Source organism: Leptosomus discolor, chromosome 11 (assembly GCF_034619465.1).
Source record: "Leptosomus discolor isolate bLepDis1 chromosome 11, bLepDis1.hap2, whole genome shotgun sequence".
NCBI classification, from domain to species: domain Eukaryota; kingdom Metazoa; phylum Chordata; class Aves; order Leptosomiformes; family Leptosomidae; genus Leptosomus; species Leptosomus discolor.
Window position 1 is genome coordinate 3014567 of NC_141401.1, and position 16105 is coordinate 3030671.

At 41.8% G+C, this 16105-nt stretch overlaps 1 protein-coding gene across 3 annotated transcripts in view; it reads left to right on the forward strand.

Moving 5' to 3' along the window:
- Window positions 1-16105, forward strand: part of MEGF11 (multiple EGF like domains 11) — a 207708-nt gene that overhangs the window by 152766 nt on the left and 38837 nt on the right. For all 3 annotated transcript variants that reach the window (XM_086471922.1, XM_086471923.1, XM_086471924.1), the window contains 2 exons: window positions 12030-12176; window positions 14846-14980. In XM_086471922.1, coding sequence (XP_086328048.1) covers window positions 12030-12176; window positions 14846-14980 — 282 coding nt within the window. The remainder of the gene's footprint in view (window positions 1-12029; window positions 12177-14845; window positions 14981-16105) is intronic.

Genomic DNA, 16105 nt, shown 5'->3' on the forward strand with positions numbered 1-16105 from the left:
ACATCTTTCTGGATGTAGCATTCCAGAGGAAACTGCAGAAAATGTACTTTGCAGACAATGCAGACTAAAGGTGTGGCTTTTTCTCAAAGGCATTTGCAACAAATACTTTATACTTACTCCCACGCTCATCCGTAAATGTACATCAAATGCAGATAGAAATTGCTCCAAGTAAAGGTAAGAATAATTTCTGTGATATCCTTATTGTTTTAATATCCATATTAGGCAAGATAAATGTGTATTAACTTGCAGGGGACTTACTGCAAACTAAGCACTTTATCCTTCAGTGTGCCTCTGCAGCTCTGGAACTCCATTCTGCAGGATCACATTTCAGGGAGGAAAATATTATGTTAGTATTCGAGACCAGGTTGGAGTTGAGATGTTGACTGGGCGATGTGAGGTGTGCCCTGGAAATGCTGATAGGCAGAGCCAACACGTGTTTTGTCAATTCTGCTTCCAGGTTTTTTTTCCACTCAGCTTAACACCAGACACAAGGATAAATTCTGCTCATACTAGTTTGAAAGTATGTAATTTAAGAAGCTCTTCAGCTAGATAATTATATTTTCATATTAAGGAGTATGGCATTGGTGAAAGATTAATCTTATCTGTAGTTGTTGTGAACTGGGCCACGCTGTGTACTGCAGCGCATTTTATAAATATGACATGATAAATAATTCAGGCTTAAATTTTTGCTTTCTGAATTTGGTACTAATTAGGCATGGCCTGAAAAAGATCAGAAAAGTTCAGGATCATGGAACATCTGAAGGTTTTCTTGCCCACTCACACCAGACAGAGAATTCTGATCCTAAACACAAAACTTCATCTGAAACAGCATATTCTGTATGTTCATCCCACACGTGGGACTCCCTCTTGATGTCAGTGTTTTATGTAAAGATCAAGGGGAAGATTGAACCCATTTTCTTTAAAGTGGTTTGCAAGTTGTTACTGATATAAACCTTCAGAGACGGATAGATGGTAGGAGCATGGCGGAAGACTGGGAAAAGAAGAGAAAAAAGCATGTAAAGAGTAGCATACAATGCAAGTTAATAGCCGTCTACCATCCTTTTATTATGTCATGACTGCCACCCATTAAGACTATTATTCATGCCAGTGCCCTTCCCTGTGTACCAGCTGAGGGAAGGTAATTTTCAGGACCTGAGAGTACCTGGCAGAGGGGAAGATGATCAAGAGATTCCCACATATCAGCCAGGAGATCACAAAGCTGTGCAAACCAGCTGTATGCATAAATAAGCACACTGGCAACAAGCTGCTTAGAGACCTGCATATACAGTTTCCATTAAGTTCAGTGGGAAATTGCATGTGTGGAACCAAAGGCAGAAGTTAGATCCGATCTAAAGATGATCGCGCCCTGTCGTTATTGCTGAAAATTACCCAACCAGGTAACCAGGCACATTGTATCGCTAACGGCTTTGTAGATAGATAGCGTGGCAAGCGTAACATCTGTACATAAAAGACCAAAACCACGCTGGCAAAAGGCTCTCATGTGATACAAGCGGAGTGAAACTTGTTCAAATATGGGCCAAAATCGGATCTGTGACCTGCTGACACAATACAGAGCTGCATTTTCCTCCACAGGAAGGAAATGTCACATGCACTGACAATACGGGCTCAGCCTTGCGCTGAGTGGAGTTCTCCAGCGTGCACCAGTACTGCATATGCATAACCTCACGTAGATAAATAGTACCCTTGAAACCAAAAGGTGTTCATATCTATTGCTAGGTTAAAAAGGAAAAGTGTAACCCCCAGCAGGATCGAGTCCTGACTGATTAGACTGATTGTTTTCCAAAGACTAATAAGGGTATCTCTTACTCCAGATCTGCCATCTGCCATACTGCTCCGGCACCTGTCTGCCTGGGTGTATGTGCACACAGATACCTTAAAGCTCCCAACATACCAGTCATTTGTGGAAGAGGTGTTATTTTGTGTACATTCAGGTTAAAATGAAAATGCTTGAAAATGGAGTGCTTCAGTGCTAATTGCATTTGGTTAATTAGGGCTCTTGCACACTCTGAATCCGCAGACAGAATGGAAGCGCAGCGAAGCTGCGTGGTGGAGCGTTTCCTGGAAGTCCTTTGCAAGCAAACAGGGCCTAGAGAAGCAGGCATCAGTCTCGTGTCACCCACGTGCCACCTCCTCTCCTGGGTGCTCAGTGACAGTGATATGGTCATAAGTTTCAGTTAGGCTTCTCTTGCTTCATAAATAACCTGAAACTGGACAGAAAAGGACCCAGCTGCCCTGGTAGCCTTGCTGGGTGGGTCAGAAGCTAGGGAGAACGTGGTGAGGCAGCCTTCCTCTGTTGGGTGTAATGCTGCGTGGCTCTGGAAATTACAACTCCAGCTAAACCGTATGGGTTTTGCGAGCTGAGCTGCAAACCCCATCAGCTTGGTCCTCTCGCCTCAAGGTGGCTGCTGGCAGCATGTTTTGTACCAGAACTGGCTTCCTCACAAATGCCAACTACTTACTGCTACACGGCCTTTAGCTGGTTCCCTCAGTACAGCCCTCAGTAATTAAATTGGTCACAGCCGCTGGCCTGTCCTCTTGTTTCTGGAGGTGCTCCCTTCGTGCTCGACCTGAGCCAGGTTAGCAGGGCTCTCTGGGAAGCCAGACACAGCCATTGCTCATCCTGTCTCTAAGACCCGAGTCCATCCGTTTTCACAGTCAGACATCCCGCTCGCAAGCAGATTACAGAAAGGAAAGCCACAGGCCTGGCTGATATTCGCAGCAAGCTCATTTCCTCCCCGTAACGAGTCAACGTGCTTCACGTTAATTGTGGCAGTGTGTATTTTGTTAACCTTTCAGATATTGCGTGCGATTAAATAGGAAGCGATCTGCAGGGGGATATATTCCGTTCCTGTAAATGTTAAGGTCAGTTAAAATCCTGTTTATCTGAATTCCTTTAATCTGAAATGCTGTCTTATCCGAATCTTGGTTCTGTCTTTTTTATTTCCTATCGCGCTCTGTTTTTTATAGAACGCTGCAGTCGCGATGCTATCTCCGTTATCCACTGCGCTGGTTTACTCAGTCGCTTTTCTGAATAGCTGAAGCTGAAGTTTATTCGGTAGATTTTAACATCCCAAAAGCGCGTGGGGAAAATAGGATGGTACTGTAGATGCAAGATGGAAAATAGACAAATGTGCATCCCATAGTTAATTATAAAAGAACCCCTCATAGGTTTTCCTTAATTAATCAGGATGGCAAATACAGGTATGAAAATGATATGCGCTGGTAAGGAAGAAACATCTTGTTATTGCGTTGGTAGTTTTCACCTTCAGGCTTCATTCGCGTCTCATAAGAGCAGCCTCCCTCTTTGCTGTTACATACGGGAAATCGAAATATGTATTTCACCCTCCTTTACAACCTCAATAACTTTCATGCGTTGCCAGTAACATAAAGCCTAATTGTCTCTTATCATGTCCAGAAATATTGTACAGTAGTTGTGGTAGTCTCGAGTTGTAGGGATTTCCACGTGTGGTTGTATAAGTGAGTTAATGGGGTCAGGAAACGTCGGCTGGTCACAGATAAGGTGAGCTTGGAGGAATGAGACTTCACATTTGTGAGAATTTGCAGGCTGCGAGTGACATCCGCACTGTCACTCAAACACAGAAACATGTTTCTTCCCTCCTGTGGACACATTAATTCAGTAAAACTGATAAGCCTGTTACTCAAGGGAAGGCCTTTTTGAATTTTAAAGAAACAGTGACCACTTTGAGGGGGAGCTCTAAGGTATTTTTAACTTCACTTTTTCTGAGTTCTTTGCAAGAAGGCAGTGTATCTTTCAAGAAAAAAAACAACCGATCTTCCATTTAGCTTCCTATAAAATGCATTTTGTTTGTATTAATATGACTTTTTTTCCATTACAGCAGTATCCAGTTTATAACCTTAGGGCCAGATCTTATCCTCAGCTGTACTAGCTTGAAGCCGAAATAATTCTATTGTCATTAATAGATCAACTCCAAGAGCATACTGATATAATCGGTAGCTGATTTTTCCACACGTCTTTAAAACCAGAAAAAAATCCAGGATTTGTTTTATTCACCTACAGATTTTTAGCTGAAGAGATCCACGGTATTTTAGAATTCACAATGTTGTGGGTTGGCTTTTTTTTTTAAATCAGACTGTTTCATACTCTCGTGGTTTCTAATACAAAGCCTAAAATATCAGAATGGAGCAATAGTAAGTTACTATTAAACATACATTTTCTACATGTCTAACCCCATTATCTAAACCGTATTTTGCACTTATCACTTTTGGCAGTCTTATCCCAGATTTTTAAATTAATAATTTATTTCTGTGATTATTCTGTATCCTTACATTAGCTTTAAACAGACAGAAAAACTAGGCATTTTTAGAGTCAGTCTAAAATGGTGCATTTTAGCCTCTCTTCTGGCCTCTGCCTTTCAAACGTGAAAATCTTTTCCATGTGAAAAGGTGTTCTTGCTCTCTGGATTCGACAAGTGCCCTTTAGTCTATGAATGTAACATAAGCTTATTAGAAATTAGCTTTAATTTTTCATTGACTTAATTTCAAGTGAGTTGATAAGATTTTAATGTCAGGCTGTGCTTAAAAATTCTCTCTTTGACAGGAACCTTTAAGTATGGTTCCTGCTGATACAGGGCTAATTTTAAAAAATATGAATTATGAAGTTATATCAAAGACTTCATTGATGTCCTGACATTAATTATGTCTGTGCATTCCTTGGCAGATATCTAGGGGGCTCCAGATTCTCATCTAAGTGAGGTTTAGCTGTGTTTGTCCTGCGCCAGATTTAGTATATATTTCACCTTTCATGAAATCAATTGGATTTTTGCCACTCATTCAGTGGGAGTTGGATCAGACCCTTAGACTATAATTAGAATCTGCAGTAAGCCCACTGCTAAACTTAAGCATGCATGCAAATGATTGCGGTATTAGTCTTCTAAACACAGAAGAGATACGAGTTCATCTATCTTTGTATTTATTTTCAGGTTGATTTTCACTTATTAAAGGACAGCTTTTAAATTTATATGAAAAGATATAGCTTGGATGGCATCCTGCATGACGCTAATTTAATGGGTTCTAAAAAAACGAAACTTGATGCTAGAGACATTCAACCATTTTCCATTTTAATATGGAGGCATTCTATATTTAAGCTTGGCTGTGTGTACAATACATTCACCTATAAATAAACGTGGGCGAGAGGCGGTGAAAAATTATTTGTGAACACTTCAGCAGACTAAATACTGGATGCTGGCGTGCTGTGTGTGAAAGAAGAAAAAGGAAAGATCGTTCCATAAACAGCCAGCAAGCTAAGATGTTGTACATATGTGTTACTGGTGAAAGTGTTTGCGGTGATGAATGTAAATGTCTTCCCTCCATTCTACACAAAGGGGAACAGGTTGACTTTCAGTCCCTGCTATTAAACTCGAAAGGCTTGCACACATTCAGTTGTACAACAGCTCTTGCTGAGCTGCGTTCTTAGCCCGTGGCTTAGCTTGGGGGCTTGAACGTTTAAAAGTCAGGAAGGCAACACATTTTTCCCCACTTACAAGTTCCTCCCTAACCTGCTGATGGTCTGCTTGGATCCTTCTCTTGCTTCCTGGCCTGAAACCATGTCCAGAGTTTGAGAAGTAGTAGGAAAGAAGCATCTGAAAGGTGGAGGAGGACTGCATAGGACTTGACTCCTAGTACTGATTTCTTCAGGACCTGCCCTTTCTGTCAGTGGCAACTTTTCTTCCCGCAGTAGCACACCCTGGAGAATATCCTGTAGCCAAGGGAACCAGATGATCCTTAATTTTAGCAAACATTTTGACTCACTCAATTTCTTGTGAGGTAGGTCTCTTGCCTCAAAAGCTTTTATTGCATAAATCCCCTGAGCTGGATGATTCATATCTGGAGTTTTCTCTAGATAATTAAAAAGAGGGGTACGATTAGTGCTCCACAGAGATGCATTAGGCTGTAAGTATATTACTGTCAGAAAAACACTTACATTAATGGGTGCATAAATACCCCATGCAATGATGAGAGAAGACACAACTCAGAATTTTTCACTGGCTGCAGGGAAAGGCTAATTCTTCATTATTTAGGACTAGATCATGGAGCTTTCCTTTAGACTGATGGGCTGTCACACACAGGAGTTCCCCCTCTGAAGCCCGCCAGTGAACAATGCTTAGCAAGTCAAGGGTGCGCTCCACCGCGTCCACTTGAAAAAAATTTCCCAGTTAGAAAAGCATTTTGAGAACATCACAAAAGTTCTTAGATAATGTGAATGTGGCTGCCGTTATCTCTGTTGGATAGTTTCACTATATAACAACAAAAAATAGCTTATTTGCAGATTGGATGAGCAACCATCAATTCTTAATGATTCCATTTAATTTTATGAGAGATCCCTTTATGTTTTCTTCTATCTGCCGCCCTCCCCAAGCAGATTTTCTCATTCTTCAGCATCCTTAACTGCTGAGCTGTCACGAATTGTGCTGTGGTGTTCCTGAGTGGATCTGAGTCAAATACTTCAGGGTTTGCCTCAGGTAGGAATAAATATGAAGATGCAAAAAGTGATAGAAAAGCATCAAGTATTCTTTATGAACTCCTGTTCGTGTGCTGTCATAACACCTTCTGAACAGCTGATCCAGAGCTAATCGGACAGTTCTTGTGTTCTTATTGAATTTTCTTTTACCTTTTATAGACTGAAGTAACAAAATATTCACTACTTAGGAAAGCACGCTGATCTAATCTCAAATACAAAGCTGATTTACATAGAATTTATAGGTAAAACAAAAGTGTAACAGCAATGAGAGTGCTGGGGAAAAAGAGAATAAGGTTAAGGAAAACATGAATTCTTGATTATAGAAACCATTATCAGAAATAAACGTACAAATTAGAGGAGGCCAAGGCAAGACTTCCAGGTGACCTCAGCGGACTCTGGCTCTGACCAGGACAGCCACATGCCTGGGAACCCGTCCAGGGCTGACGGTTTGGTGGGAGATGTGCTACAGCTGCCGAAGGGATCGCTGCAGGCGGGACAGTCCTGTGTGACGGAGACCGGAGGGATGGTGTCGCACGAAGGAGCAGTCCGTTCTAGAGGTCATGTTCAGTGATACGTTCCCATCCCTCTTTTCGGTATAACCGAGTGCTTGCTGGCCCACTTTCTACAAGTACCTATCTAAAATAGCCTTGTAGCTATGATCATTAGGCTATTTTCTGCTGTTGAAGCAGTACTGCTACTGTCATGGTTTTGCCACTGTGTGCTGTGTCAACAGGTAGACAAACCATCACTAAGAGTTAGTAGTGCCAGAGACAGAAGCCACCAGGCATTCCAGACCAACGCCAAGCGTGACTTACCAAACTTCAGGCCTCCGCTGTATTGCCTTGCATAAATCCAATGCCTATTTATGCATAAAAAGCAGTTCTTTCCAAAGCTATTCAAATGCCAGAAATAAGAGATTATTATGACTTCATGTCAAGTTGAAAGACAGGTGGAGGAGAGCACAATGTTTGTGTTGGATTCAAATGTCTGCTGAAGTCATTCCTGTCATTGCTAATTGATGTTGCATCTGTCTTTAGATTGTGACTATTGAGGAAAAAAAAGCTGAAGATCTTATTCAGAGAAATAATTACAGTTGTACACTGGTAGATACAAAATTAAAGTACATGGGGGAAGGGAGCTACATCCTATAATTTATCAAATTCCTACGTCCCTGAAAACTAATTAGAAGCTGGGCAGCACGCAGGCCCTGCTGCAGAGGCTACTGTCAAGGGGATAGCAGTGGTCAAAAATAGGCCACTGTTTCTCATTTATTCCATCCATTTTTGCACTTCTATTGTGTTTGGAGTATTAGCTTCCAACTACCTAGAGACAAGGCAGAAAAACAATGGCAGGCTTTATTAAGAGCTAGAGACGGACTCCCCAAGCACGAGTGCAATTGCACAAGTAGGCTAGAGAGGGAAAAAAGGGAATTCAACTTACGTCTGGCTTTCAGGAATTTCACCCTTCAAAGTCCTTCAGTGTGATATAGTTACAGGCGGTACTAAATCTGCATTACTTTGACAAACTTTCATTGAAGCCGTTGGAGATTATTAATGGAAGCAGTATATGAAGTAGCTCTTCAATAGATGCCTTACATCCCAGTTGTACGGCTTGGGGTTTTTTGTGCTTGTTCTTGATCCTTTTCATGATGTCGTTGTGTGGATGCTATCTGAATCCGTCACAGCCTGATTTGTAAATTTTAATACAAAGAACCGACTTAATCTGGTAAAAGTTTGCACTGCTCCATGTAAGCCAGGCACAAGCTTCTATCCTATTGAGTCACCACACACACTCCTCTAGCCGCTGTGCAGCAGAACTGGACTGCAATGTATGATCTGTGCTGTTACCATACAACATACACGACTTAATGATTTTCCATCGGCCAATGCTCTTGCCAGACACGCTTCTTCCTCTGCCTCTGTTGTACCAGGATGCCAGCTTCAGCTCTGCATTGGCAGATCCCTGCACAACCCAACTGCTTCACCCTTGGGAAGTCTGTGCTTGAGATGCGCCAGATACTCCCGATGTCCCTGACAGCAGCTGTCTTGCTGCTGGGTATTAAAGTATCCTGGAAAGGACCTTAAGGAGAAAGAGCTTGGAACAGCTCTTCCATGTAGTTGTCCCTTAAAAGACTGCAGTCATGACTGCTCTGGTGGGTTAAGTTCATGCCAGATTGTGTTTTTCACAGCATACACCACAGCAATTCAGGTGCTTAGTACTGGTTTTCACACCCACTGTGTGTGCAAAGGCAGAGGGTGTAGGGAAGGGCGAGTGGAGCCACTCCTGGGACTGTCGGCTAAATTCGATGGACAGAGCAGTCCAAAGGATGGCAGTGGAAATCCTGCTGGAGAGCAGGCCGTGTTTGCAGGAATCCAGTACCCCCAGTCCACGCCAGGACGTGGAGGTTTTGTGGCTGCTCTTTCACAGGCTGCATTGAAAGCCGCAGCGGATCCTGCTCTTACCTTGGCGCTGGCTTACTGCATGGGAGTGCAAATGTCCTTTGCCCACATACAGTGGATAACTATAATTTTGTGTGAGTTATGTGAATCTCCCCTCAGAACATTGTTTAAGAAGGTCTTGGAAGTGTAATTTCATACTGGTATCTGCAGTTGTGAACCACAGCCTTGGGCAGTAAGATAATTCCCTGGTATCTAGGCAGTAGAGTTTATGTATAGAACTGCTTTCTGCAGCTTCAAGGGCTTCTTCTTCTGATAGTTGTCTTTCTGATTTCTACATCATGCTTGCAAAACAAGGAATTTGTTCATAAATTAGGAATCTGTGGTTGTCAACTTCAGCATTTTTAATATTTCTGGAAATTGAAAATTAATTGCTTATCAGAAATGTTAATCAGCAAGTTCCTAAGCAAACATTAAAGTTTTACGTTAAAGAAGTTTGCTGCTTCACTGACTGCGATTGTAAAGTAGCTGGGAGGGATGGACTCCCCCTTCGTATGCTGTCAAGTTAGGGAATTGTAAAATTGAGGTGTTTTTTTTAGCACAATTCCATAAGCCATGCATGTCCAGATGCAATTTTAACTTCTCATTTACATTTGCAATTCAATGTGTGTAGGAGCCTCCAAAAATGAAGTCTTCCATGAGAATTAGCTTAGAGTAATATAAAGTAATAAAAATTGATTGCAGCACCTTCTCGGTTGTCTTCTGCAAATCTATAAATAAATAACTGCTGTAATGGGTATCAGTGTCTTCTAGAAGGTTTCCTTTTCCCCCCTTTTACATTTCGTTACAACAATCGGCTTCACAATGACTCATTGCCTTCGTTAGGAGCGGGAAGACATCCCTCATTATTCATTACTAAAGGAAGGACTTCGCTGCTGCAAAGAACAGCCATGGCATTCTAATTCGGCTACCTTTCAAGAGAAAGGAGTCAATGTCATTCTTCCTCAAACTTTGCCAAAAGAGACAAGAAATAATGCTGTTTAATTGTCTCCATTTATAAATAGCCCATTCACGATGAAAGAATTGTATTTTTAGTGCTGCAGTCAGGAGGAAAAGATACACATTTTTCTACATTTGTGTCTGAATTTCATTTCTGGAAGCTCACGCTGAGACTCTCAGAGCTATAAATGATCATATATATTTATGTATAAATATGAAATGCATTTATGTATTTACGATTTATTGTATGACTTTTTAATTACAGGGTACTGTAGATGTATTACATAAATGCACACACAAAGCATTTACTGTTTAAGTAATCCAAGGATATATTCGACTTCAAAGGGAGTAGGAAAGACTGTATTAAAATAACTGTTTTTCTTGATTTTCCTAATACAAATGTTACTTGTCTCTTTTCGCGTTCCTTTTTTCCAGATTTATTTGCTTAGATATTAAGGGATTGAGCTTGTATTATGTTTCTACTGTGTTTTAATGTGGTTTTTATTAAGCTCTACACCACGGGCCATGCCTCTTTATAAATAAAGCTATGATCATGTATCGCTGGAAACCCCATTTCAAACTGTACTTTTGCCAGACTTGCTTGAGATTTTCTAGGAAGGGACATTATAATTGTGTGATTAATCTTCAGAAAAGGGAAATTTTGGCTCGGCAGTATTTCTTACTGTATTAACTTCAGAGATTTATAACTTGAAACTGCACTGTAAGTGTGTTTATAATGACTTTTAGCCGATTTAATAATCCTCAAAGTTTGGTGACTGTACAGATCACAGCTTCACAAATACAGTCCATTACCTGTAGCATCCAGTCGAAGTTATCAGAGGTGGAGGAAATTACTTGGGATTGTATTTCTCCTTAGCGATGCACTAATCCAACCTCTGGCTGAGGCTGGGGCTCTCAGAGCCCTTGTCTGCATTTATCCCATTATGCAGCGGGGACATGTGCATGGATGATAAAGAACATCTTCATGTCGAAACCCTAGCATGTGCATACCACCAAATCGTCGTGGCACAGTTGTAAGGCACTGCCCCCGGTGTGGTGATGTTGTCAGGAACATTTTCAAGCCAGCCTGTGATTCATTTTTTCCGTTGTTATCAGTATCTACAGTGTGCTGCTGCTGCTGCCACTCCCTGCACCTGGCAGTGCTTGAGGTCTCTCTTAGTTCATGATCCTGCAAACCATTTTTCAATCCAAGGAGCCCTTGATCATGCAAATGGCTCTGCTAATTGCAGGTATTGGGACTGTCTTATCCCAGTGGAGCGAGAGTCCTTTTGGACAAGTAATGGTGTGCATTATCGAATCCTTAGGTTACATTTATGTGTGACAAGCCATGGCTCAACGTTGTTTTAAAAAGTCACCAGTTAAAACAAAACCAGTTGAAACAGTGCCAGAAGCCTCATTTCTGGCTGTGTGCGTCTTTAAGCGTTTCCAAGCTTTGCTTTTCAGAACAATAAGTATCAAACAACCCTGGGAATCATTGGGAGCTGGATTGGCAGGTCTCACTGTCCATTGAAGACGCAAATGGTCAGCCTGTGCCCATGTATGGCCACTTGCTCGGTCACAACCTGGTTCATCAACACAGAGGCCTCTGGGTGGCTGTGGGGTGTGTGCATAACAACCCAGAGCACAGTGCTTTAAGCCAGGAAGTGAACAATACACAGCGTAGAACCGAATTTGCACATGTTCGAGGATCCAAATACTGGACATATTTTGCAGAAGCCTGATTTTCCTTTTTTTGGTCTTCCAATTCACAACACTTAAGTCATCAGGCTTCAATCAACTGCGTATTTCCAGGCCAGTTATTTGAGATGTTTTTTGACTTTAAAGCAATTCCTGACCTTCATCTCTCGGATGACATGCAGTTTCTTTAATGGTGCTAAGGACTGAACAGAAGCCTGCTAACACCTACAGAATTCACCTTTTTGGCATTTTCCTAATTTTCACTTTATTACGCAGATAAAACGATAGCTATTTCCTTTCCAGGCTCCCTGGTTTGCTCTGTGATGTGCTGTGAGGTATCAGTCCAGCCAAACATTTCTTTGATCAACGAGCAGAGTAAGCGGTGTGAAACCTAACACGTGCCTTTGTGTCTTTAGGCATCCACTGTGACAATATATGCGCCCAGGGCCGCTGGGGACCAAACTGCTCCATCTCCTGTAACTGTGAGAACGGGGGATCCTGCTCCCCAGAGGACGGCACCTGTGACTGTGCACCAGGATACAGAGGACCCTTGTGCCAGAGAAGTAAGATTTTCCATAGATACGGTGGCAGAAGCAAAGCAGGTAGAAATGCTCATTTATGACACCAGACAGACAGAGCCACAGGTTTCTGAGCTGTTTCTGCTCATGACTTCCTAAGGGCAAAAGCTGGCCTAAAAAATCCTTCCTGGTCAAGAAGTCGAGACTCCCCTGCATTGGGTCGTGCCTTGCATTTCTTCTTCTGCCCTTCCGCAGCACCTGGACATCACAGGTGACCTGAAAGAAGGAGCAACACTTTCACACACCAAACTTGGCAGGATCTGGGCAAAACCAGATTTACAGTTACCTCATGGTGAACACAGGGATACCTGTTAAACAGAGTCAGCTATGACCCATCACAGAATGACAAGTGGATGAGCGTTGGCTATCAAAATAACAAGACAATGTTTTCTTATATGCCAGAAAAAGAAACACAGCAGCCTGAAATAGCTCCTGCCTGATGCTCTGCTGCTACATATTAAAATGTGCCAAGGAGATAAAAGTCCTCTCAGTTTCTTTATCTGGGAAGCCGCATTCTCCCCTTAGGGACCCTTATTCACTGATCCAAACTACACGCAACCATCTTGCTGTGTAAACAAGAGATGGATTGGTCTGTCTTTTCTGCAGCAGCTCTTGTTCTTCACTTAAGACGTTCTGCATGCCCACTTCATAGACCCCTTTGATTTCACCAGTTACACTTGACACTAGAACATACTCATCTCTAAAAATAATTTGTAGCTGACGGTTTTTATTTAAAGCCATTATAACGATGACCTCTAGCACTGCTGTAGTTAATGGCCTATAAGCATTTCCATTATAAACCCCAATTTCCAGGTGCTTCGGCATATCTATATCGCTGTAAAACCTCTCTCCAAGGCTGAAATGTGGTGCCTAGAGCTTCAGGGAGTTGGGGAAGAAATTGTTTTACAAATCTGAAACCCTAAGAGTGCAAAACTTACAGAAGTTAATAGTTTCTGACCTTTCTGAGATGAAAAAAAAAACAGCTTAGTTTTATCAGCTGACAGCACGTAGGCTACAAGAGGTAAACTATGTCCCCAGTTTGCCACTCCAGTAATCAGGCTGCTCCCTGAGGACATTTGCTAAGGAGCTAACGGGGAGAAATTTTCTTCCCCGTGGGGGTGACAGCAGAGGGGTCCTGTGGATGCTTCTGCTATTGCCTCATGTTGCTGAAATGCCTCTCTGTGAATGTATGGCCAGGGAATTCTGCCTGCTTCCACCTCTTCTGCAGGCTTCAGGCTCAAGACCACCTTGTGACGAGGACACCTCTGTAGGTGAACTTTAGCTTGCAAAGTTTGCTCTCAGAATCATTCCCATTTTTCTGTTGGAAATTCATTTAGAAGCAGAATTTAGCCTGTAAAGGGCAGTACTGAAGATGGTACTCAGCCATCTTGTTCTGTCTGTGTAATCAGGATTACATGAGACAGCGGGATAGTTTACTGCTCTTAGGCCTGCAGAAATGTCTCCAGGAATGATCCAGGTTGTTTTATAGCTAGTGCATCATCAACAAACCTGTCAGCTAAGTTCCAGCTGGAAATCTGCAGCTGTGCAAGAACCTGACACCCTCTGTGAACATACAGACCAAGCGAAAAATTCTCATTTGGTGAAAAAATGGAACGGACATGATATAGTAACCACTGAGCCAGAACTATGTAACAGAGAATCACAGGAGTAAAAATAAAAACATATAAAGTCATTTTTACAGTTACTTACTGCAATTTAACATTTCTTTGTGCTTATCTATCGCAGTGAATGTCTGGACAGTGGATGGTTTTTCATTCTACACGTGCTTAGAAGCAACAATGCGCATTTATGAGAGATACTGAGCCATAATCTTGGCACTATACCTTATGTACAGACTCGGTAATAATTTCAATCCAGGTTTCAAGCAAATTTAAGCACACAGTTCATGACAAGTTTACTCAGCTATCCAGTGTGATTGCTGATGCAAATTAGGTTATTTTGTATGCTGTTGCCATAATTACCATTTTTAGATTCTGTTCATCAGTGATGGATGCTGTTCCTGCAATGGCATGTGTAAACTGACTGTCCCAACTGAACACAGGTATTGCACCTACTATGTTTAGATAGCAGCTTTGGACATAGTTGTTTAGATGTAAAATATCAAGAGTTTCTTAATACACCTTCTCTGATTTCTTAGTTTAATTTCCAAAGGAAATGGCATTCTGAGTTTCTGTTGTCTGTACACGTGTGAGAGTTTTTCTCTTCCTACCTATCTTCAAAGCTTTGGAATATGTGTTATTAACCATATCTGCCAGTGGGCTATGAGGTCTTGAACATCTTAAACTCCCGTGTTTTGTAGAAGAGTTTAGCTGGAGCAGCCTAGAGAGACTCAAAATAGTGGCGAGAGAGAGAGAGGCTGCTGAGAGAGCTCAGCTGTATTAGTAACTAGCCAAGGACTTACATGAGGTAGGATGGTGTGAATGTTTGAACAACAGGAGCTGTTTGTTTTACTCAGAGCTCACACTTTATTAGCCATGGAATAGTCCAGCAGGCTTCATCGTTTTGGCTGTTCACAGAATTGTGTTTTTACAAATTAAGAAATACTACTTTTAAGACAGAGAGAGGATTCTCAAACTCTCAGCAATGAGAAATCTTCTGAAAACCTGTGACGGTTTATTTTGTTTGGTCTTCAGTTTGTCCCCCCGGCTTTTACGGACACCACTGCAGTCAGCCATGCCCTCAGTGTGTGCACAGCAGCGGGCCGTGTCACCACGTGTCAGGACACTGCGATTGCTTGCCTGGATTCTTTGGCACTCTCTGCAACCAAGGTACTGAGCCCAAGACCTCCAAATGCCTCCTCTTTTCTTAAGTTTCTGTGATTGTGACTTTGCAGCAAGACTGATCACAAGGTTCCTGCCTTTTTTCCGTGTTTCAGCAGTTTAGATCACGAGAAATTCTTTACTTCAGAGGGAAAATGCAAGTAGGTACTTAGTCACCCTTTTGTAAATATGATGTGCTCCTGCTTTCATAAATAAACCAGGTCTGCTGCTCTGTATTGAAATGAATATGGAATGAGACACCTGCTGTAAATACATCAGCCACCCAATGGTTTCATTTTCCTTTCTGCTAAGCCTGTCATATCCTGAATGTCGATGGCACCTTCGTGCACTCTTTTTCGGCAGGAGGTGTAGATACTAGTTAAGGTCAAGGCCAGCTCAGGTGCACAAGCCCAAACACCCAGTTAGCGCATGGAACCTTATTTGCACTGTCTAGGACCTGACTGGGAACAGCTAAAATCGTGTGCACCCAAACACAAGTGCGGGAGAGAGAAAAATTTGCAGTGAGGCAGGGAAAGGGAGTTAATTTTCACAGGTGAAGAGTAGCTTCAGCTCCCCCTGATGTCTGTCACCTTTCTGTACCTTTGAAAGTTAGTCCGCTTGTAACCATAGGTTTCATTTTCGGTTTTATCCTAAAAATGCCTGCAAAGTCATCACAGTATTCTGCAGACTCTCAGTTATTGCATACCGCTGTGGTTATTTTCTACATACAGATTTAAAAGAGGTTATTTGTAATGGCTACTGCCCTTGTGAAGTCACCATCCCTGTAAAAATTGAACTGACACTTTTTAATGACCTGCTTTTCAGTAAGTTAGAAATTGCAGACAGCACTTATGCAACATCATTAAACATAGATTAAGTATAACCATGTTTTCTTTTTCGTGTGCTGTATAGTCAACTAAACATTATACCAATTAATTTATTAAAATGAACATATTTCAGTGAATTTGTCCATTTTATGCGAAAAGTTAGCCAGATTTCAAAGCGTAAGCAGGGCTAATTATCCTCTTAAGAAAATTATTTTATTTTTGCTCAGATGTTCAGCACTTCTGGTTTTACTTTGAAATGTTGATCTATCCAGCAAATTAATTTTAAAATATTCATGTCCTAATTAAA